General features: G+C 39.0%; 2 protein-coding genes across 3 annotated transcripts; one reads left to right on the top strand and one right to left on the bottom strand.

The window, feature by feature from the left end:
• Positions 1 to 1,449: 1,449 nt before the first annotated feature.
• Positions 1,450 to 11,709, top strand: LOC111575813 (coagulation factor XIII B chain-like). Of its 2 annotated transcripts, none has more exons than XM_035953261.2 (10): positions 1,450 to 1,609; positions 3,035 to 3,220; positions 3,357 to 3,551; positions 3,694 to 3,873; positions 6,269 to 6,436; positions 6,945 to 7,103; positions 7,465 to 7,653; positions 7,762 to 7,947; positions 8,751 to 8,930; positions 11,385 to 11,709. In XM_035953261.2, exons 1-10 carry the CDS (start codon positions 1,540 to 1,542, stop codon positions 11,576 to 11,578), a joined length of 1,707 nt encoding a protein of 568 aa, XP_035809154.2. In that variant the 5' UTR covers positions 1,450 to 1,539; the 3' UTR covers positions 11,579 to 11,709. The 2 variants fall into 2 exon arrangements, with proteins under 2 accessions (XP_035809154.2, XP_035809155.2); XM_035953262.2 differs by lacking the exon at positions 1,450 to 1,609 and adding an exon at positions 2,180 to 2,368.
• Positions 11,710 to 19,510: 7,801 nt separating this feature from the next.
• LOC111575821 (C4b-binding protein-like) lies at positions 19,511 to 22,752 on the bottom strand. Its single transcript, XM_023281173.3, has 5 exons — positions 22,596 to 22,752; positions 22,172 to 22,354; positions 21,320 to 21,505; positions 20,989 to 21,183; positions 19,511 to 19,836 (listed from the first exon to the last, which is right to left on the bottom strand). Exons 1-5 carry the CDS (start codon positions 22,663 to 22,665, stop codon positions 19,670 to 19,672), a joined length of 801 nt encoding a protein of 266 aa, XP_023136941.2. The 5' UTR covers positions 22,666 to 22,752; the 3' UTR covers positions 19,511 to 19,669.
• Positions 22,753 to 23,673: the final 921 nt, after the last annotated feature.

Raw genomic sequence — 23,673 nt, 5'->3', positions numbered from 1 at the left:
AATCTCATCATGACTCTTGGTGTAACTGATCACACCCTATTGTTGGATAGGTTGCGTTGGAGTCTCAAGTGTCATTCAATCCTGGTTCAGGTTCTGTCTGCAGAATAAGAATCATTTTATACGCACAATTATAACCAGATGACTGTTGCCCCATTGCAGAAGTTGTTTGTTGGATATACCAGAGTGTTGTGCTAAATATGGGTTAAGCAGAGATGACAGTTTTCTGCAGCCACTATGGAAAGACCCACCGCAACTTTTTAAAGAACTTTTTATCTATTAAAACTGTGAGTAAGATGAGAAATCTGGGAGTTGTTGTGGACTGGATTAACGAGCTTTCATATTTAATTAGGACTGAATAAAGACGCCCAGGGTCTGGGTGGAGACATTGGGTATGAGAACTTGAGATGGCAGAAGGAGAAAAGGGTCTCATGTGGACGAGAGCTGAACAAGCTTTTGGTCATTTAAAACCTAAGTATTCTGACTACTGCACACATTCAGATGGAAAACAGGGATGTGCCAAAAAACAACAACAACAAAAAAATTCTGCTCACTAGCTCAGTGGTTAGCACCGTCGCCTCACAGCTAGAAGATCCCCGGTTTGCATCCTGGTCTGGGCCTGGGATCTTTCTGCATGGAGTTCGCATGTTCTCCCTGCGCATGCATGGGTTTTCTCCAGATTCTCTGGCTTCCTCCCACAGTCTGAAAACATGCTGAGGTTAACTGGTAATTCTAAATTGTCTGTAGGTGTGAACGTGAGTGTGATTGTCTCTATATGTAGCATTGTGATAGACTGGTGACCTGTACAGGTGTTCTAAGTTAGCTGGTATAGGCTCCAGCACCCCCACAACCCTAATGAGGATTAAGCAGTGTGCGGTGTAAGTGATATGGAGCTGATACAGAGAATGAAGTTGTTGGCAAATACTTAAACTTGTACTGAACATTTACATATACAGACAGTTTGGAGAAAACCCTGACTGATTTTCTGTCAAAGAAATAGATGGTGACAATATTAGGTAGATAAAAGGCTACAGCCAGCAGCTGGTCCACCCATACCACACAAGTAAAACAAGGACTAAAAACCAAAGTTGTTGAGCAAGCACCTAATAAAGCTTTTGGATTTGTAAAAAGGTAAACCAATGGACAGATCTGCTGAGCAATGGCAATGAAAGGGTTGATAAGAACATAAGCATTCAGAATGTAGAAATTGCAACTATGTATGAGATATGTTGAATCAGATCATACAAAAAAAAAGAATGCTTGAATGTTTCAATCCGAAAGTGACTTATTGGATGTTCAGCATGTCTGGACTGCCCTCCCCCAAACCACAGTGTGTTTGTTTGTGTGTGTGTGTGTGTGTGTGTGTGTGTGTGTGTGTGTGTGTGTTTGCCTGGATGAAGGTTTTTTTGTTTTTTTTTTTTTGGATAGGTGTCCAAATACATGTAAGTTTTGTTGCACATCTGTATTTTCAGTGTGCAGGAAGGTTTAACTCAGCAACAGGTCCTCTGGTCAGGGAACTACAGCAGTTTCTGGATTTTCAAAATGACATCATTTCACCTTTTTACTTTTTTTATCCTGTGGCTGAACATGAATGAATCTTTGCAACAGGATGGTAAGAAAGTCCGATTATCACATCTGTGTTCTCATACTGCAGTGATGATACAATGATGATAACGATTTTGCAAAACATTTTTCCTAATGAGTCATTTAATTAAATACTGATGAATAATATCCAATTTCTACATATACTTTAGCCCTATTTTTGACAAAACTGAGCAAAGCTGTAAGAGTTTCACTTTTTTCTAATGCACTTACCTCAAGCCTTTTCTGTAATCAAGGATTATCTGTGAACATTAACTTGTCCTCGGACAAATCTGATATGTTTAAGAGGAGTAGCAGAAGAAAACTTGCTTGTCTCATTAGAAAACAGACACTGTGGTCTTTTATTTAGAAATTCCAAAGACGTGCAAAAGTGGAGTTAGATCACTTTTATTTACAATATTAATAATCAATATGACAATTTAAGGTGCTTTAGAAAATGGGTGCTATCAAGCTTTTGATGGAATAGAGAGCTGAAGTCATCACGTCTTCTGAGGTACATAGATTTCTGCTGTAATATGAAGAGTAACATACTATACATACAGAGATTTTTGTTTTCACTTTATTTTTCATCATGTTTTACTTTCAGCCCAACACTGTCCACTGATTCATGTGGACAGTAATGTCCAGCTGATTGGAGATCCAGAAAGAGCAAACTATGGCAGTGTAGTTCGTTTTAGATGCAAGTCAAGCTTTGAATTCCTGGAAGGGTCTGCAGAGATGTATTGTGATCAAAATGGGCAGTGGATTGGGACGGAACCAAAATGCACAGGTACAGTGGCAGTAAAGAAAACAGACAGCAGGGTACTGACCTTTTGGAAACGGGGCTTTTTCACATCTAATAAATAACACTTAAACAACCACTAACCACCCAAAGGTTAACATATAACACCTGAACAACCAACAGAAACCAGTAAGACACAGCCTGATGAAACAATCAGGGCTGTGTACTGGATTGTGTCAAACGCTCCTTTGAAAAAGATAAAATCCTAAATGTGCTGTGTCTACACAATATTATGCCATTGTTAATAATAATAATGATACTATAACATTTGGACTGAACTTCAGGTTCAAAGCAGCTCCTAAAGCACAGTTCGACAGCAATAACAGGACAGGCCATGATAGTGTGACAATATAAGCAGCAGATGGTTAGCTTAGCTTTGCTTAAGGAGTAGAAAAACTGTTTTCTATATATTTCCCTAAGAAAAGTCTCCTCCTCTCTGTACAAAACATAAAACTGGCACATATTTGTAATCTGACATTAGGAACTCCTTTAGAATGCACAGTGAAAACAGAAATGGGTTGTGGGTTGCCATTCATTGTTATTAACTAACGACTTAATCACATGCTTGTATTAAATGTTTTCAAATCAGCCCATTGTTTGACTCTTCTCATGGCCAAATGCTGTACTTACATTCATGCTTGTGTGTATTTTTAGAAGGAATAAAATGTAGAGCCCCCGTGATTGCAAATGGTGTGGTGCTTGGAGATGTCCAAGAGTACAAAGAAAATCAAGTCCTGCATTATCAGTGTGATCCTCAATACAAGCGTGCTGAAGAAAGACAATCAAAATGCACAAAAGTGGGAACAAAAGCAGAGTGGAGTCCCACACCTGCATGTGAATGTAAGTATAAAATGAAAGATCCATAATTTATTGATTATATCACAATGACAAGTGAAAACTGCTGCTATTATTGCACTACAGTCTGTCTTGTTATAACAGACTAGCAGATAATATATTCATTGCTCTACAAATGCAGCAATAAAATGTGAAGTGAAACTGCCAGCACTTGAAGGAACACGATATGAACCTGCTTTCAGAAATGTGTTTTTACCTGGTGACACACTCAGAGTTCTCTGTGGAGAGAAACACTGGATTGTGGACCATCAGACCACCTCAGCAGAGACAACTTGTCAAAGTGATGGAAAGTGGAGCATCAGGCCACTCTGCCACGGTAGGAATCTATATGAGTCTTAAAGCCAGAGACAGATTATGAGATTATTGTTTTTAACTGTGTGGTGTTTCATGAGACCATTATTGTAATTTTCTATCTAATCTTGGTAAGTTAACACTGACAAATCTTTCTCTCATTCCAGAGGTCATATGCAGCAGTCAACGAGACCCACATCTGTACAGCTGGGGTGTCTATTGGTATGATCAGAAAAGACTAGGTGACTCTGCATATTACAGGTGTCGAAATGGCTATCAGAGTACAAGTAGAAACAATCAGGCCACTTGCACCAGAGATGGATGGACACCAAAACCACTGTGTCGAGGTACTGTGAAGTTAACCTTGTGTTTCTTATATTTATGTCTTTAATGTTACCTCATATTTATAAAAGTGTGAAGGAGCCAGTTTGGATTCAGTCTTTTAACCCTATTAGTTGTATTTGAATGAAATATCTCAGAGGTGACAATTCCCGTTTCCACCATTTACAGTCATTTCAGTAGATCAGTAATCCATCCAAATAATATATCACACTGCCTGATATTTCACAATTCTGATCAACAAGGCAACAAAGTATAACAAATGCAACAGGTATTTAGTTACTTTAGTTTTTTCCATCCACAAAGTGTTATTTCTCAGAACTGGCAGTTATACAACAAGGTACCAGTCCTAATATGTTCAGGATCTCTGCACAGCAGCTTCTCATGAGGAGACATTTGCATCAGAGTCCTGTGATTCTTCTCACATTAGTTTTTCTCAATTGATAAGACACTGTTCCTGAAAAATAGACACATTTCCCAACACACTATTTTCTTGATTTGAACACAATTGACAAAACATTGCACACTTGTGTCAAAAGTGCACTTTATTGTCAAAATCTGAACTTTGTTTTCAAAATTAAGACACACGAAGCAAAACTAGGACACTGCACTGCTAAATACAAAACACTCTTCTCTCACTGTGTTTTCACAAGAAGTAAAAAATTATACAGTCCTCAAAAATGACAACTTAAACACAAATGCATCCTATAAATGAATCAGAGGGGGGCATTGCAGTGCTTGAGTGTACATTATAAAAGAAAAATAATGTTAGACAAAAAATACAGCACTGTATTGTACACAGTACAGTATGCAAATATTTACACCACATCTGCATCAATTCTTTCAGCCTGGTCAGGCCACAATGATCTCATCAACATCACAAGCTATGTTTTCTCTGGGAAGAAAGATCTAGTGTGTCTGATCCAGCCCTGATATGCATCAACAGAAACATCACCAGATGCCAAGACCCCTGATTGCTAGAGATTTTCCCAAAGCATTGCTGCCGCTCATATACCTTCCACCTCCATGTAGAGAAGAATTCTTCTGTAGGATTCAGAAAGGGAGAATATGGTGGCAGAAAAACCACAATAACTTGAGGGTTCATATTGAATCATTACCTAATCAATAGTCCTCTATAAAACTAACATTGTCCCAGACAGCAACAAAAACTGTCTTCTTGCCAAACGCCCTGCTGCACCCATGTCAGTCAGCCCTCACCAAGCCCATCTAGTCAACAAATGCTGGGTGTTCTATGGGTCCAGAACTGCATGATGGTCAGTTACTCCCAGATTGCTTATTGCAGCACAGAGGGTTACGTTGCCCCCACGCTGACCTGGACGTTGACTATAGCCCGTTGTCCAATGATGTTTCTCCCTCTTCTCCTCCTCTTGGCCAGGTTGAAACCAGCTTCATCTACTTAGGTGTGTTCATGTGGTCTATCATCAGAATCCAACTGAAAAACTCTCTGGAACAAACGCACACGAAACAGAAAAAAAGTCAGTCATGTACACTTTCTGTAATTTTACCAGCACTTGTGAACCAGAATTATACATTAGATTTTTTACAGTATTCTCAGAACATTTCTGATTGCTTGTATTGTTCCAGTATAGACATGTCACTGAAGTGACAAACAACATTTACACACCATGTAAAGTGGTCCAGGACCAGGTGCAGGGGCAGGTCCAGGTTCTGGTTCTGGTTCTGGTTCTGGTTCTGGCTGTGGTCGTCCACGTCCTCTTCTTACAACATGACCTCTTGCTCCTCTGACATCCATTCTGAACCGCTTATTCTGTTTCCCAGCAGGTTTTATAGTGTGCAGCTCATTGGTAAAAGTGTTTTCAGCTTTGACCTGTTGTGTCTTAATTGTGACAGCAGTGTTGGAACAGTGTCCCAATTCTGCTTCCTAGTGTTCACTTTTAGAAAATGTGTGTTATGAGTGAAAAAGTGTGTTCAAATGAGTAAAAAACGTGTTCAGTCTTTTGCAAAAAGAGTGCAAGCGTTTTGGAAACTGTGTGCAAACCATGAATAGTGTCCAAAATTTGGACAGCAGAGTCCTGTTTTTGAGAAATATGTGCAGCTGTGTGCAGTGAATGGAATTTAGTGTCTTATCAATTGAGAAAAATTGTAATAGTTCATTAGCTGTAGTTAGTGCATGTTGACTTTCAGTTCGACTATTTTTATACATTTAAAACATGAAAACTGTGCTGGTCTGGTGAGAGGCACAGATCAGATGTCCTGATGAAATGAGACATTCACTCATTTTGTTGCATTCAAGTCATTTTTCTCTATTGTCAGTGCCTTTTTTTACTCTTTGTAAATGTTGTTCATGTAAGCAGGACATTATTTCATAAATTAGTCATTTATCTGTATGAAATACTGAAGTGTAATATAATTTGTCCCCAGGAACATACTGTACCAAACTCAACATTGAAAACGCAGAAATTTCCTACAACTCCAGGGACCGTTACTATCACAATGAACGAGTCCAGTACACTTGCATGAACGGCAATAAAAACACTTTTACTATTACCTGTATTCGAGGTGATTGGACAGGAATAAAGAGCTGTTCAGGTAAGAATACACAACTATAATTAATTATTTACAGTTTGAAGCCTAATTGTGGTATGTTTTTAATAGCAACATTTGAAAGAAATTTCTCCAAACAGATAAATGTCTCAGATTTAAATGGCATTAGTAGTGTGATTACTTAGAGTAATCATTTTAAGGATGTGTATTACTATTGCCATGCTAGCAGGATCATGAAGCTTTACCTCTTGAATGCAAAAAACAGCATTCTAGCATTCTCACCATCACAATACTAGCATATTGCTGTTTAGCAAATATATTGATCAAGTTAACTATCCAAGTTTTGCTGGAGCTGATAAAAACATCACTGGGTTTGCAGGTATTTAGTATTAAATAAAAGTAAGTGACTAATGTGCTGAATGCTAATCCATGCTGAAAGATCTCCAGTCAGTGGGATTCATCCTCTGGGAACCATCAGCACACAGACAGACCTGTCTCACTGTCTAACTAATGTTATTTGCATTTTTTTTTTTCTGTTTTCTTGATAACACAGAGTGTCAAAAAGCTGACGTGCCATATGGATTTATTGTTGGTCCATACCAAGACAAGCTGTACTACACCTGTAATGATGGTTATAAGCTTTCCACCAAAGGCTGGTGGGGTGAAGCCAGATGTATTGGTGGTGTTTGGTCTGGACTCAACCAGTGTATTGGTAATTAATCTTTACTGTCTTACTATTGTATATGGTACTATAATGGAGCCAACTAGCCACAGTGGTTTGTAGAATGTAGACTGTATCACAATCAGCCACATCATTTTTAGCTGCATGGTGAATTCAAGTTTTAGAATCTATATTATCTATATTATTCCAGAAATGTATGACACAAAAGAAATTGCTGTAAATTGTTCGTATTTGCTGCCCAGTGTTCTTGCATTTACTGTATCCAAGCAGTGGCTCTGCTTCCCTGCTGCTTATAGTGACAATCATTTTGAATAGAAAAGTAATTTTCAGTATTGCCGATATTTTGCTAACAATATACAATCCTAATTGTTTGTAATTGTGTCAACTCTAGACAAAGGACTTTGTGGAGAAACTCCTGTGATTCCTAATGGGAAAGTAAACCCCCAAGTTAATAGAGGAGCCCGGACTTCAGAGATTATTTGCAATGAAGGATACTATGCTCAGAATAACCTCTTAATTTGTCACAACGGAAAATGGCTTCTAGCTGGACCTGGATTATCACTCGAAACAATCTGTGAACGTGAGTCAACGTCAAGATTATTTTACCACATGCATTTATGGCAGAAAATATTTATTGCAACAGATTGCAGGGTAAAAATTAACACTGTCCTGTTTTCATCTCTTGCAGCAACCGCTGTTCACTGCAGTCCCCCTCCTAAAATTCAGAATGCTGTGGTTTTGTCTTCATATCAGAAGGAGTACTTGTCTGACTCTGAAGTAACTTATCAGTGTCGTGATAACTTTACAGTGGAGGGAGAAGACACAATTAGATGCAATGCTGGCCAGTGGGAGGAGAAAAACATCACATGTATACGTACGTACATAAAAAAAAGCATTTCACAAAGTTACTCGGAGAAAACTTACAGAGATTCCAGTTTTAAAGCTGAGTTAGGCTGCCAGCTGAATTATCAGATTCTCAAAGTATTTATAAATGCCTCATGAAATGCTAAAACTCTGGACTTTAATGTATTATTATGACATTATAGACGAAGTTATAATTACAGAACAAGGCAACAGATGTACTGAAAAGATGGAGATGAATACGCCAAGCACAGAATATTACAGAACAACAATACCTCAGAGAACAATACCACTCTGTTTCCTAGAAAATATCTCTATATGAAACTAATCTGTAACAACAAATACGCTGTGGTGACATTACGCTGCCAGCAGTAGTTATCAAGTTGAGCTTTATTTCTTCAGGAAATCTCACTGAGCTCAAGATCTCTTGCAAGAGAGACTAAAATATGATTTTAGGGTTAAAGTTAAAACGCCATCTGTTGACATACTGTGTTTTTGTGTTTTACTGAACAAAGAAGAAAAAATGCCATTTAAAGTTATTACTGAAGTGCACTACTTACTGCACTCACCTAACTTTGAACAACCATCACAGTGAGAGCTCAGTCAGGATAAAAAGAGCACTGATACCAGATGTCAGTTCAAAGCCCAGAAGTCACATATCATTAGTGGGATAATTCACCCAGATAATATCAAGTATAACTGTTTATATTTGAATTTAGTTTGAAGTCCACGATGCATGGCAGCAAAGATGTGAAAGTGTAATAGTTATGACACAATAACACATCAACTTGTATTTTCTCTACCTCTGTCTTGTAGTTCCTGAGGGTTGTGGGATACCGCCAACTCTTGCAGATGGAGACACCAAGGAAACTGTTCAAATCCAGTACAGACATAATGAAAAGGTTGAATACCTCTGTCAGAATCTTTACCAAATGGAGGGTGGGCCATTCAGGACCTGCAAAAATGGTGAATGGATTGGACAGATGAGATGCCTCAGTAAGTTACAGTTCCATGTATATTTTTCATACTAAGCTCTGTTCAGATTTTGCATCGGTACAACTGATTTTGGTTTGCATGGTCTGTCGAAGTGATAAAATCTATTACAGTTTTTCTCAATTGATAAGACACTGTTCCTGAAAAATAGCACACATTTCCCAACACTGCACACTATTTTCTTGATTTGACCACAATTCACAATACATTGCACACTTGTGTCAAAAGTGCACTTTATTGTCAAAATCTGAACTTTGTTTTCAAAATTAAGACACGAATAAAAACTAGGACACTCCACTGCTAAATACAAAACACTCGTCTCTCACTGTGTTTTCACATGAAGTGTAAAAAAAAGAAACAGTCCTCAGAAATGACAAACAACGTTTACGTACATGTAAAGTAAACCACAGTAAACCTGAAACCATTTACTTTATGCACCATCCTTACCATCTGCTGACCATAACGACAGATTGCATTCTGAACAGCTAATGCTGTTTCCCAGCAGGTTTTATAGTGTGCAGTTCATTGGTAAAAGTGTTTTCAGCTTTGTCCTGTTGTGTCTTAATCGTGACAGCAGTGTTGGAACAGTGTCCCAATTCTGCTTCCTAGTGTTCACTTTATGAAAAATGTGTGCTATGAGTGAAAAAGTGTGTTCAAATGAGCAAAAAACGTGTTCAGTCTTTTGCAAAAAGAGTGCAAGCATTTTGGAAACTGTGTGCAAACCATGAATAGTGTCCAAAATTTGGACAGCAGAGTCCTGTTTTTGAGAAATGTGTGCAGCTGTGTGCAGTGAATGGAATTTAGTGTCTTATCAATAGAGAAAAACTGTAATCATACAGAGTCATTGCACATCACAGTCATTAGGCATTACAAACTAAGTAAAATAATATTAATGGCTGACACAGCAGACACATTTAAAAGTGTGTTTGGACTCTTTCAGCCTCATATCCTCCAACAGGTTATTTCATAACTACAAGGTCTTGACAGAGAAGGCCTGGTCCCTCTGTTTATTAATCATTATTAATAAATGAAGACAATATAAAAGAGTAGTCAATCCATCACCAGTTCTCAGGGTAGGTACAGCAAATCCCCCTGATGAATCACCACCTTATCGCGGTGGAGGGGTTTGAGTGTCCCTGTGATCCTGGGAGCTATGTTGTCCGGGGCATTAGCCCCTGGTAGGGTCTTCCGAGGCAAACTGTTCCTAGGGGAGGGACCATACAAAGAGAGATTCAGTAAACCCTGATGACAGCAAAGAAAAGGAACACTGCCACCTCTCCTGAACCAGGGAAACCATGGCGGGTGTGGCTGGGGGGGGCTCATCAGAGAGCACCTGGTGGCCGAGCCTTGGGTCCCCATGGGGCTCGGTCGGGCACAGCCCAAAAAGTAACATGGGATCACCGCCTGGTGGGCCCACCACCCAATGGAGAGGAAATCGGGGTTGGGTGCTATGCCAACCAGGTAGTAGGCAGGAGCGGGTGTCTAGGCGCACTGCCCCCTGCTGGCGTAGACTAGCCTTGGGGACGTGGAACGTCACGTCACTGGTGGGGAAGGAACCTGAGCTGTGTGGGAGGTGGAGTGATACCGGCTAAATATAGTTGGGCTCACCTCCATGCACAGCAAAGTTTCCGGAACCAGGATCCTGGAAAGGGGTTGGACTCTCTCCTTTTCTGGAGTTGCCCAGGGTGAGAGGCGCCGGGCGGGTGTGGGGATACTCACGAGCCCCCGGCTGAGCGCCGTTTTGTTGGAGTTCTCCCCGGAAAATGAGAGGGTCACCTCTCTGCGACTTCGTGTTGCGGAGGGGAACACTCTGTTGTTTGTACTTATGCACCGAACAGAGGGGGTACCACCTGGGGACTCCATAGTTCTCCTGGGGGACTTCAAAAAATCACGGAGCCACAGAAGCATCAGTTTCTAGGATCCACCACTAGCAAGAGAGCAGATAATTCTGATCTTGATGCAAAGGAAGACTCCTAGGTGCCATAACAGCTTTTGACTTCAGTGACATTCATGTAGTTTGGTGTGGGAATGAGACACCACTTATTTAAGTATTCTTCAAGTATTAGTACAACTATACTGTAGGAAAACACTTATAATCACTGGAAATGTTGAAAATTCTTCTTCTTTTTTAAAGCATTACTTTGAATGGATATGAAAAGTGAAAAGAACAAGTTTTTGTTGTTATACACTGGGTGGAGTGTAATATCTGTATTTTTAGGTGTTATGTATGGAGGTCTTTGACTAACCTAAAAAACAATGAAATGAAAAAACATGTCACAGTCACATCACAGTCTGCTGGCAAGTAATATTTGCTCTGTATGTTGAGTATTGTGACAGAATTTGCTCCTGATTTGTTTTGAAACATCCAAAATTTATTTCTAACATAGAGTAGCAATAATTTGGTATGTTGTACATTTCTGTAATTTACTAATATTTATTTTCTGCAATCTTTTGCAGAGCCCTGTACTGTGGATGAAGATGTCATGGGAATACACAATATTAGGTTTAAATTTAGTAATGAAAAAAAGCTGTACGTACCCCATAATGATGTAATTGACTTCTCATGTATCTATGGAACAAGACGTGTCGACAGAGTGGGAATGCGTCAGACGTGTATTGATGGTGTGATGAACTTCCCCACCTGCGTGTGAAGTTTTTTAATCAGCTGGATGTGATAAATCAGAGCACACAAGCATGATGACATCCAACATCAAGAGTAAGAGCAGTTATGTATTTTACTTCTGTGTGTGCTCATTTTAATAAAAGTATATATACACCCTCAGTCTGTTTTCATCCTGAACAATGTTTTATGAGTAATAGTTCCACTTTCATTTGTTAATATGCTGAGAGGAGGAGTGAAGACAATTGATGAATTGCCTATTGCTCATTTTATGTCAAACGTTATTTGACAAACAAAATAAATATTCATGATACAAAGTATATACTTGAGACAACCTACTTGTTTTTGGTCCTTTCTGCTATGATATAATATTTTAATACATAAATTGGATTTTTTGTTCGATAAAGAGAATAGTTTTACCTGAAAACCATCCATGTAAATGCAAAATTTTACTCATGGTAAACATAAGTGAACACTTGTAAAGAAGTTTTCACCTTCGTCTGACATGTTCCCCTTGTTTTGTTTTTCAATATTGAATTGTGGTGAAGTGAATTTGGCTTTTTTGGCAAGAATTTCCCAACACTTTTTTAAAAAGTCCAGAATTAACTACAACATTTTTTTAAAATGTCGATGTAAAATCAGTTATTGCATAATTTTTTACCACCTTTAAAGTGACTCAACGCAAGTGCAACCAATTGGTGACAGAAGGAACACATTTAGTGAACTAAAAACCATCTGAGTGCAAAAAATGTGTCTCGGGTGGAAGGTCCAGTCACTGGTCCACAATCAAGATAAAAGACCACTCCAAGAAACTCTCTGGAAAGGGCACTGAAAATAATACGTTAGGAGAAGTCATTGAGTATCCCTTTGAGTATAGTTAAATTCGTCATTAAAAAAGGAAAGAATACGCCACATGCATAAATCTGTCTACAGCAGATCATCTTCAAAAACTGAGTGACCATGAAAAAAAAAAAGCAGTGAGAGAGGCCACCAAGACACCTATAACTCCTCTGAAAGAGTTACAAGTTTCAGCAGCTGAGATGAGATAATGTGCATACAATAACTTGCACCAGTCAAAGCTTCCTAGGACTGTGACAAAGACAAAGCCACAGTTGAAAAGCAAATATGAAATCTCAATCACAGTTCAACCAGAGGGCATGTGGGAGATTCTGAAGTAAATCGGAAAAAGGTTCAAGACTAAAATTCTACAATAACATGAGGTACAATTTTTTTATTAAAAATTTTAAACATTAACCCAAACAACAATCTCGTTACATCAACCTGAGAACCTGAGAACGTGCTGTACACAGAAAAGCAATCTCAGTCTTATGAATGAAAGTACAGTGAGGGAAATAAGTATTTGATCCCCTGCATGTTTTATGATTTTGGCCATATACAAAAACACGGTCAGTCTAGAATTTTAATAGTGAGTTTATTTTAACTGTAAGAGCGACAGAACATCAACAAAAAAATTCAAGAAAAACAAGTTATCAAACAGTTGTAAATTGATTTCCTGCTTATCAAGGGAAGTAACTATTTGATCTCCCAGAAAACATGACTTGAACCATGACCACCATAAGTACTTGGTGATGTTCGCCCTTCATGATCGAAGAAGGCTGCAACTTCAACGTTAGTATGAAAACCAGTGATTATGGGTCCGAAGATGGCTGGAGAAGCCAATCTAGGCCTGGAAGGCTTGTCCACATGTAGGACAAGTGTGAGTGGGTGCTGCTGTGGAGGTAGAGGTTGCTCTGGCTTTGCGTGCGGCACATTTTCTCTGTGCCTCTTCAATCCATCTGTTCTCTGCTGTACAGACTGCTGCCGTGACTCTGCTTTGTCAAGTTGAACAGTCCCAGTCAAGCAAATCCCATGTACTGGGATTGATGCCCAGGTCTTTGAGGGACATTTTGAGGCAGCCCTTGAATCATTTCTTCTGTCCCCTGACTGTGCGCTTGCCCTGGGACAGTTCACAGTACAGCAGCTGTTTTGGCAGTCAGCTGTCAAACATTCTTACAACATGGCCTGCCCATCTGCCTTGAGTTTTCTGGAGGAGGGTGTAGCCACTGGAAAAGCCAGCCTGTTCCTGAACCTCCATGTCTGGGATTTTGTCCTGCCACCTGATATGGAGGAGTCTTCGGAGACAGCTCAAGTGAAAGTGATTGAGCTGTTTGGCATGTCTGCTGTAGATAGTCCAGGTCTCGCTGGCGTAGAGGAGGGTGGTAAGCACCACTGCGCAGTGGATCTTCAGCTTGGTGGTGAGGCTGAGGCCTCTCTGCTCCCAGATGTTGTCGCGGAGTCTTACGATGACAGCACCGGCCTTGACAATCCTGTTGTTATCTTCTGCATCAATGTTCACTGTACTTGGTAGATTAACCCTTGTTCACAAGCACAGACATCAGACATTTCTTGTAGTTGGTCACCAGGTTTGCACACATCTCAGGAGATATTTTAGACCACTCCTCTTGGCAGATTTTCTCCAGATCTTCAAGATTTTGAGGCTGCTGCTTAGCTTCACCTCCCTCCATAGATTTTCTATAGGATTAAGGTCTGGAGACTAGCTAGGTCACTCCATGTCGTTCATGTGCTTGTTCTTGGTTCACCATGTTGCTGGAAGACCTACTCATGATCCATTTTAAGTGCTCTGACTGAGGGAAGGAGGTTCTTGCTCAAGATTTCTTGGTAAATGGCCCCATTCATTGTTGCCTCCATGTGGTGCAGTTATCCTGTACCTTTGGCAGAGAAAAAGCCCAAAAGCATAATGTTTCCACCTCTGTGCTTGACCGTGGGGAGGTTGTTCTTGGGCTCTCAGTCAACATTCTCTCCAGTGAATCGAATCAATGCCAAAGAGCTCAATTTTGGTCTCATCTGACTAAATCCCATTTTCCCAAGCCTCCTGAGTGTCATTCAAATGCACATTGGCAAAATTCAGATGGGCCTGTACATGTGATTTCTTGAGCCGATTGAACTTGTGGGCGCTGCAGGATTTCAAACCACTGCAATGAAGTGTGTTACCAATGGTTTTCTTGGTGAATGTGGTCCCAGCAGCCTTTAGGTCATTACCAAGTGTCTCCTGTGAAGTTCTGGGATTATCCTTCACCTTTCTGATGATAATAGATACTGCACAAGATGAGATCTTGCAAGGAGCTCCAGACTGAGGGGGACTGATGGATTTTCTTTTCTTTCTTCCGTTTGCAAATGACTGCTCTGACAGTTGTTGCCTTTACACTAAATTGCTTGCCGAAGGTTTCTTTCCAGCCTTGTGAAGCTCCACAATCTGGTATCTGACGTCCTTAGATAGCTCTCTGGTCTTGCCCATGGTGGTGAAGTTGAAGATTTAAAGTGGGATTCTTTGAACAGGTCGCTTTCACACATGTCCACATAACCAATTCAGACTGGTAATCTCTGAAGCAGAATGGACTAATGTTCCTCTGAACCACATAACCAATCCGTGGGAGTCAGAATTCTTGCCGGCAAGAAGATCAAATACTTATTTCCACTGAGCAACTGGAAATTCATTTATAACTGTTAGATAAGTTGTTCATTTGAGATATCCACTCATTACAGAAGAATCTGTGCATATGTGTGGGAGATGTCTTAAAAGAAAATTTGTATCTGTTGTTGCAACATTATAAGCTTGTACATGATTGTAAAGGTTTTATGATGCTTTTTAAACTGTCTTAATGAGTTTTATATCATGAAAACATTCTACCACTTAAACATACAAATAGTCAAATGTGCATCAGCTGTGTTAGAGGGTGTATTCAAAAGCAATTGAAATATTTTTAAGCATTATATAAAGACTATCAGCTTTTCAGTGTTATGAAGACTTCAATTTCACAGTCGCACAGCTACAATATAAGTATTTTTAGACCTGCACATGTGGCAAACAATTAATGAGACAATGGAGCTGAATAGTTGGAGTTTGTTCATGTCAACATGTTTGTTTCTCAGCATGTTCAAAGTTTCCTGATGCTCCACATGCTCACGTGTCAGAAGAAACCAAAAAAGCTGAGTACCAGGAAGAAGACATGATACATTTCCCCTGTGAATCTGGTTATATATCAGATCTGACCATCAAATATGCATGTTGTTGCCCCTTGGATGTATTATATCATATATTATAACAATGCAACAATAACCAGGATATAAAAACAGAAACTACGTCAACTTTAGACTCTCTTTAGCCCTTCATCACAAAAAAATGATTTTCTCATATTAAAAAAATTGTCATGTCAAAATAAAATTTCTCAAACATTTGAAACACATCTCAAATTTGAAAGGTCTATTAGAAAAATGACCCTACTTCTCACTTCATTTATTATTTCAGTAAACATTTTCCTTGGTTTTCTAAGCTTATGGTGTCAATCGCTAGTTTCAGGACTATCTGAATGAAGCAGGATGTTTATTTTGTAAATTATGGTCCAATTTAGAGCAAAATTAACAATTTAACAGTTGTCAGTCACATCCACCCCTCACTGGTTGTGTCCCATTTCAAAAAGACAAAGATGGTGATGGTAAAATTCCAGGCTTGAGGCTTTGAAATTGTAATCTACAAACCATTTGCTGACGTAATGGTCTCTATGTTGATTGTTTTTCTGCAGTGATGGATCAATCATCTCAGTGAAACACTTTGCTATTCCATATGATTAAATAAGGTTGCAAACTCCTATTCAGTGTAATGAGCTGAGCAGAGTAATTTTTGACTACTGTTTGGAAAAACTTGTATTTTACTTAAATATTTCACATTTTTTCTACTTTGTACTTTTATTCCCAGTTTTAGAGTTATAAATACTTTTCATGTTTAGCCTTATCATTAAAACGAAAGACAAAGTAAACTGCAAAGCACTGTTAAAGACTAACCCATTGGTTCCGAATCATTTTGGTTTAAGATTTCTCACAAACATGCAGAGTTTAATCCTCTAGTTACACTTCAGATGTCCATAAGATGTTAGCAGTGCAACCAAAGAGAAAGTTCCCTTCCAAAAACACGATTTCACATAGATAACTGGTGAAGAGCTCAGATCTTTCCTGCCCATTGATCATCATATGACCCTTCAAATTCATATTGTGATGTTTTGTTGCGATGCCAATTTAGTCACCATTGGACAAAACGGTCTACATAAAAGTTTGACTACATAATGCAGCTAAAACTAACAAAAAGGCCACTTACACATTAATGCATCAGCATTACCTACTGAGTAATTTTACACTCAATGCTGCATTAGTTGCAGGGTACTGACTAATCTCTTTCATTGGCGATTCTTTTTAGAAAAAAAAAATATTCCGTTAGCTCTTCTACCACTGATCTGTAGGCAAAATGCTTTAAACTCATCACTGTTATTCACATTGTCCTTTATGTACTGTACTGTAAACGTTCATATAATGAAGGAGCATGATGCTGCATTTAAGGCCATGGTCAGCTCAGAGTAATGAACCTGAGGTTAAGTACATCAAAGGAATAGCTATTTGATAGAGTGAGATTGTGTCAGTGTTTTGTTGGTATGATGACCTGGTCCTCTTGCCAGTAAAAAGTTTAGCTGACTGGAAGTGACATGAGCTGCCTGGACAAACTAGTAAATGATTAACAAGGAGTAAACAAATGCTATCGAACTTGTGGAGTCATATTATATGAGCTAACAGTTCATGTCTTCTTCTAATACTTAGCTGTCAGCCACAACATTAAAACCAATGACAGGTGATGTGTAAAACATTAGTCATCTTGTTACAATGCAATGTTCTGGCATGAAAATTTGAGTCCTGGCATCCATGTGGATGCTAGCTCCCACCTAAACTTTGTTAAAGACCAAGCACACCATCTCACGGCTACAACATCTATCCCAGCTGATTTAGGGTGAAGGCAGGGGACACCAGTTTGTTACTCAGACAGAAATATATTAAAAAATATATTTTAAAAAAAAAACTTTGATTGTTTCAGATCTATTCCATTATTGCTTTCAGCCAAGCTCACTAACACACTATGGATGTAATCTATCCCAGCTGACTTAGGGTGAAGGAAGGGGACACCCTGGACAGGTCACCAGTCTATCACAGGGCTACACATAGAGACAAACAATCACACTCTCATTCACACCTACAGGCAATTTAGAATAATCAATTAACTTCAGCATGTTTTTGGACTGTGGGAGGAAGCCAGAGTACCCAGAGACAACCCATGCATGCACAGGGAGAACATGCAAACTCCATGCATAAAGATCCCGGGAAGACTGAGAAGTGAACCAGGGATCTTCTAGCTGCAAGGCGAAAGTGCTAACCACCAAGTATGGAGGTAATGATAAACATTTTGTAAGTAATATTTACAATTAGTGCTAGATGAGTTATTGGTGTTTTTCTTCATTGGCCTCTCCTTTGTAATATGTAATGGCATGATGTGTAATAGTTCTGTATGGGGTCATTCTGTGTGATAGAATTCAGGACGTCTGTTGCTGCACCGTTTCAGATTTGGTTCAGAGTTTACTTATCAGTTGTTTAGGAAGCAAAACCAAGTTCAGTAAAATATTTTGTTTGTATACTACTGTTCAAAAATTTGGGGTCACCCAGGCAATTTCATGTTTCCATGAAAACTCACACTTTTATTCATGTGCCAACATAATTGCACAAGGGTTTTCTAATCATCAATTAGCCTTTCAACACCATTAGCTAACACAATGTAGCATTAGAACACAGGAGTGATGGTTGCTGGAAATGTTCCACTGTACCTCTATGTAGATATTCCATTAAAAATCAGCTGTTTCCAGCTAGAATAGTCATTTACCACATTAACAATGTCTAGACTGGATTTCTGATTAATATAATATTATTTGCACTGAAAAATTGCTTTTCTTTCATAAATAGGGACATTTTTAAGTGACCCCAAACTTTTGAACATTTGTATATGTTTTATGTATTTCCACTCAGGCCGAAAAGTCTGTTATCTAGGAAGCCATTTTAAGACTTCAGAAACTTCAGAAATATAACCCTGACAGCCATGAAGTTTTGTGAAGACACAGACAAAATTGTTTCAAGCAGATCAAAATGATTGAACGGTTCCAGCAGAGGCCAGATTTTTTATTATTGGTCCTTTGAAAATGGGAAAAAAATAAAAGAAGGAAGGGAAAAAAAGTACAAAAATTTCAAACAAGGTATTGAGGTAGGGCTGCACTTTGGATCAGTGGTTAGCACTGTTGCCTTGCAGCTAGATGTTCCCTGGCCTGGGCCTGGGATCTTTCTGCATGGAGTTTGCATGTTCTACCTGTGCATGTGTGGGTTTTCTCCAGGTACTCCGGCTTCCTCCCACAGTCTAAAATCATGCTGAGGTTAATTGGTGATTCTAAACTGTCCGCAGGTGTGAATGTGAGTGTGATTATTTGTCTCTATGTGTAGCCCTGTGATAGACTGGTGACCTGTCCAGGGTGTCTCCTGCTTTCACCCTAAGTCAGCTGGGATAGACTCCAGCCCCCCCACAACCCTAATGAGGATTAAAGGGTGTATAGTTGATGGATGGATGGTGTTAGGGTACCAGAAAGCTCTGTAGCTGTATATAAATGAATGTGTCCATATGTCCTATGAAAAACACAATTTGAAGTGTGGCACATATAATAAGCCGAGGTCCCATTTTTTCATTTATATTTTGACATGCTAAAATGGTCTTGTACTCATTCATAGGAACACAAAAACTCATGTGCACGAGTCTATATATTTTCATTATATGTGCAAAGTTTCAAGATGCTCCATGTGTTCCTTATGTTGAGATTTAATAGTATATGCTTATTTTACCTTACCGAATATTTTCATGCTGTCCCTAAATTAATGCTGAAAAGAGAAAGTGATGATAACTTAGCACACATCGCAATAAATTTCATGTTTATTGAACCACTTGACAAGTGCTATAACACCCAGACAAGTGAAAGAAGAGATCAATGCTGTACTGCAAGCTACCAAAGAAAGTAATGCCAAAGACTCACCATCAGTGGATATACATTTAATTTCATTGTAAGAAAATTCTCAAAAGATTTTTCATTTATTCTGTTGGTACTAATGAACAGATTGTATTATCTTCCACTCATCACAGGAGTTGAAGCTGGGATGGTGACAGAACATGTACCGCTAACACCAACAGATACCATCAGAGGCAGGTTGGGATGGGAGCACTCCACTGTCCAGTTGGTAAACACTCTATTTCTTTAGACCCATCCAGCTGAAACTCACTGCTGCAGTCAAACTGCAATTTTTCTCCAACGTGTACAGTTACAGTGAGACCAGGATGCAGAACACCAACTTTACAAGTGATGTCTGAAAAGAAAAAGACAGATAATATCTACTTAAAAAGTGCAAAGTTCAGTTCATGAGTTTATGTCACCGTTATCATCTATGTAGTCCTTACAGAATTCAAAAGCATGTCATAACAATTCTGGGTAATTTTTTGGAAGAGTTTGAAATGGCTGGATGTGAGAAAATGTTCAGGAAATATATTTTTCTTGGACAACGTTTTACTGCAAGAAGAGGTTCAAGCTAAAATCAGTCAGTCAGTCAGTCAGTCAGTCAGACATTTATACATCAATACACTGATTTTATTAGTCAAAATCTGGGGTTTCAGTAGAGATCACAGTCTCCTAGATGAAAACTCTAAAGGAAATATAAAGTTCAGAGTATCATGGGTGTTTAAGGTTGAGTCAAAGGCACTGTACAGCATAAAGTCTTTAACTTTAAATTATTAAGAGTGTCATATCTCCTGGAAGTTTCTTGTGGTGTACAGAAACTGAATGCTGCCTCTAAAGCTAGAGAAGAAACATTAGATAAAAAGATAGTCGGAGATGTAGTTTGGTTCTTAGTCACTGAGAGATTTCTATGTAAGCAATGACGCTTCATTTGAACTGCTTTCTGTGATGACCTGGAATCCAGAACCACATATGAGAACTGCTGCGATGTGTTTGTTTTAATAGAACTGCAGCAGCAGTTTTTATCGCTCTTAATTCTCAAACCACGGTGACCACACTATCAGTGAGTATAATGTCTTACAATATGTCAATCCAATAAAACGCTTTTACATAGTTTTATGAATGTTATGTATTCATTGTTCTATATTTTACTCTCAATACATCTGCTTTGCACTGTATATTGCATTGTGTTTAGATTGTAGTTCTGACAGTGAGAGCTTTTTCATTCCTTAAAAAAAGAAATATATATATAGATAATTTTGTTTTGATCACAAACCCTATAGGGTATTTGTGCATAGGCTGGACTTGCTCTCTAAAAAACTCAATTAAAATGTATATTCTAATACAGACCACACAGGTGCAGAATGGCCATATGTCTTGTTTTTACTAGTAACATTTCAAATTCACTAGACTAACATTTTCAAAATACATCAAATATCATTGCTTGTGAGGAGATCTAAAGGGCTTCATCTCTGTCTCTGGCTTTAAGACTCATATAGATTCCTACCGTGGCAGAGTGGCCTGATGCTCCACTTTCCATCACTTTGACAAGTCGTCTCTGCTGAGGTGGTCTGATGGTCCACAATCCAGTGTTTCTCTCCACAGAGAACTCTGAGTGTGTCACCAGGTAAAAACACATTTCTGAAAGCAGGTTCGTATCGTGTTCCTTCAAGTGCTGGCAGTTTCACTTCACATTTTATTGCTGCATTTGTAGAGAAATGAAAATATTATCTGCTAGTCTGTTATAACAAGACAGACTGTAGTGCAATAATAGCAGCAGTTTTCACTTGTCATTGTGATATAATCAATAAATTATGGATCTTTCATTTTATACTTACATTCACATGCAGGTGTGGGACTCCACTCTGCTTTTGTTCCCACTTTCGTGCATTTTGATTGTCTTTCTTCAGCACGCTTGTATTGAGGATCGCACTGATAATGCAGGACTTGATGTTCTTTGTACTTTTGGACATCTCCAAGCACCACACCATTTGCAATCACGGGGGCTCTACATTTTATTCCATCTAAAAATACACACAAGCATGAATGTAAGTACAGCATTTGGCCATGAGAAGAGTCAAACAATGGGCCAATTTGAAAACATTTAATACAAGCATGTGATTAAGTCGTTAGTTAATAACAATGAATGGCAACCCACAACCCATTTCTGTTTTCACTGTGCATTCTAAAGGAGTTCCTAATGTCAGATTACAAATATGTGCCAGTTTTATGTTTTGTACAGAGAGGAGGAGACTTTTCTTAGGGAAAGATATAGAAAACCGTTTTTCTACTCCTTGTGCAAAGCTAAGCTAACCATCTGCTGCCTATATTGTCACGCTATTATGGCCTGTCCTGTTATTGCTGTCGAACTGTGCTTTAGGAGCTGCTTTGAACCTGAAGTTCAGCCCAAATGTTATATTATTGTTATTATTATTAACAATGGCATAATATTGTGTAGACACAGCACATTTAGGATTTCATCTTTTTCAAAGGAGCATTAGACACAATCCAGTACACAGCCCTGATTGTTTCATCAGGCTGTGTCTTACTGGTTTCTGTTGGTTGTTCAGGTGTTATATGTTAACCTTTGGGTGGTTAGTGGTTGTTTAAGTGTTATTTATTAAATGTGAAAAAGCCCCATTTCCAAAAGGTCAGTACCCTGCTGTCTGTTTTCTTTATTGCCACTGTACCTGTGCATTTTGGTTCCGTCCCAATCCACTGCCCATTTTCATCACAATACATCTCTGCAGACCCTTCCAGGAATTCAAAGCTTGACTTGCATCTAAAACGAACTACACTGCCATAGTTTGCTCTTTCTGGATCTCCAATCAGCTGGACATTACTGTCCACATGAATCAGTGGACAGTGTTGGGCTGAAAGTAAAACATGATGAAAAATAAAGTGAAAACAAAAATCTCTATATGTATGTACAGTATGTTACTCTTCATATTACAGCAGAAATCTATGTACCTCAGAAGACATGTGATGACTTCAGCTCTCTATTCCATTAAAAGCTTGGTAACGTAATCTGACCTAAACTCTATCTGTTTTTACACAAAGATAAGTCAAAAATAATTAATGTAATTAAAAAAAAAAGAAGACAGCCCAACTTACCATTCTGTGACAAAGAGAGTTCCATGTTCCCCCACAGCTGGAGAAACAGGAGGGTTAAAGACAGCTTCATTCTCTTGTCAGTGCTTGTTTCCTGAGGAGAATTTCTGTTTGTTTGCTAACAGCTCCAGCTCTGATGGAGTACAGAGGGTCACAACATGGACTGCCCAGTGGGACTGTACACCTGACGTATTGCAACGTATCAGCATAAACTGTTTGTCCACTGACATTCAGCTCATATTATCTGTATCTGTGTCCTGTCACTCAGACAGAAATATATGAAAAAAAAGTTTCAGATCGTTTCTATTATTGCTTTCAACCAAACTCACTAACACACTATGGATGGAGTCTATCCCAGCTGACTTACGGTGAAGGCAGGGGACACCTGTCCATCACAGGGCTACATATACAGTCAAACAATTACACTCACATTCACACCTATGGACAATTTAGAATCACCACTTAACCTCAGCATGTTTTTGGATTGTGGGGGGAAGCCAGAGAACCTGGAGAAAACCCACACATGTACAGGGAGAACATGCAAACTCCATGCAGAAAGATCCCAGGAAGGCCGGGACACGAACCAGGGATCTTCTGTCTTCAAGGTGACAGTGCTAACCACCAAGTCACTGTGCAGCCAACACTGAATCATGGTCAGTATAATTAGTCTTATTAATCTTGACAAGAATTCACAACGAAGATTCTATCATGTCAAAGTAAAAACAGATTTCTACAATATCAACCATTCAGAAATATAAAACGTAACATTGCATAAGTTTTCACCCCCTTCCAGTCAGCATTTAGTAGATTGACTGGCTGCAATTTCAGCTCTTAGGTCTTAATCACTTTTGCACATCTGGACACAGCAATTTGACGCCATTCCTTGTTGCAAAACTGCTCAGGCTCTGTCAGGTTGCACAGGGATCATGAGTGAACAGCACTTTCCAAATCCAACCACAAATTCTCAGTTATATTGAGGTCTGAGCTCTGATTGGCCACTTCACAACATTCACCTTGTTGTCTTTAAACTAGTTCTGTGTAGCTTTAGTCTTGTTGTCTTGTTGGAAAAAAAACTTCTCCT

This window comes from Amphiprion ocellaris, chromosome 2, assembly GCF_022539595.1.
Source record: "Amphiprion ocellaris isolate individual 3 ecotype Okinawa chromosome 2, ASM2253959v1, whole genome shotgun sequence".
Lineage (NCBI taxonomy): Eukaryota > Metazoa > Chordata > Actinopteri > Pomacentridae > Amphiprion > Amphiprion ocellaris.
The sequence above is the reverse complement of the archived record's forward strand: the minus strand, read 5'-3'. Positions and strand labels throughout refer to the sequence as shown.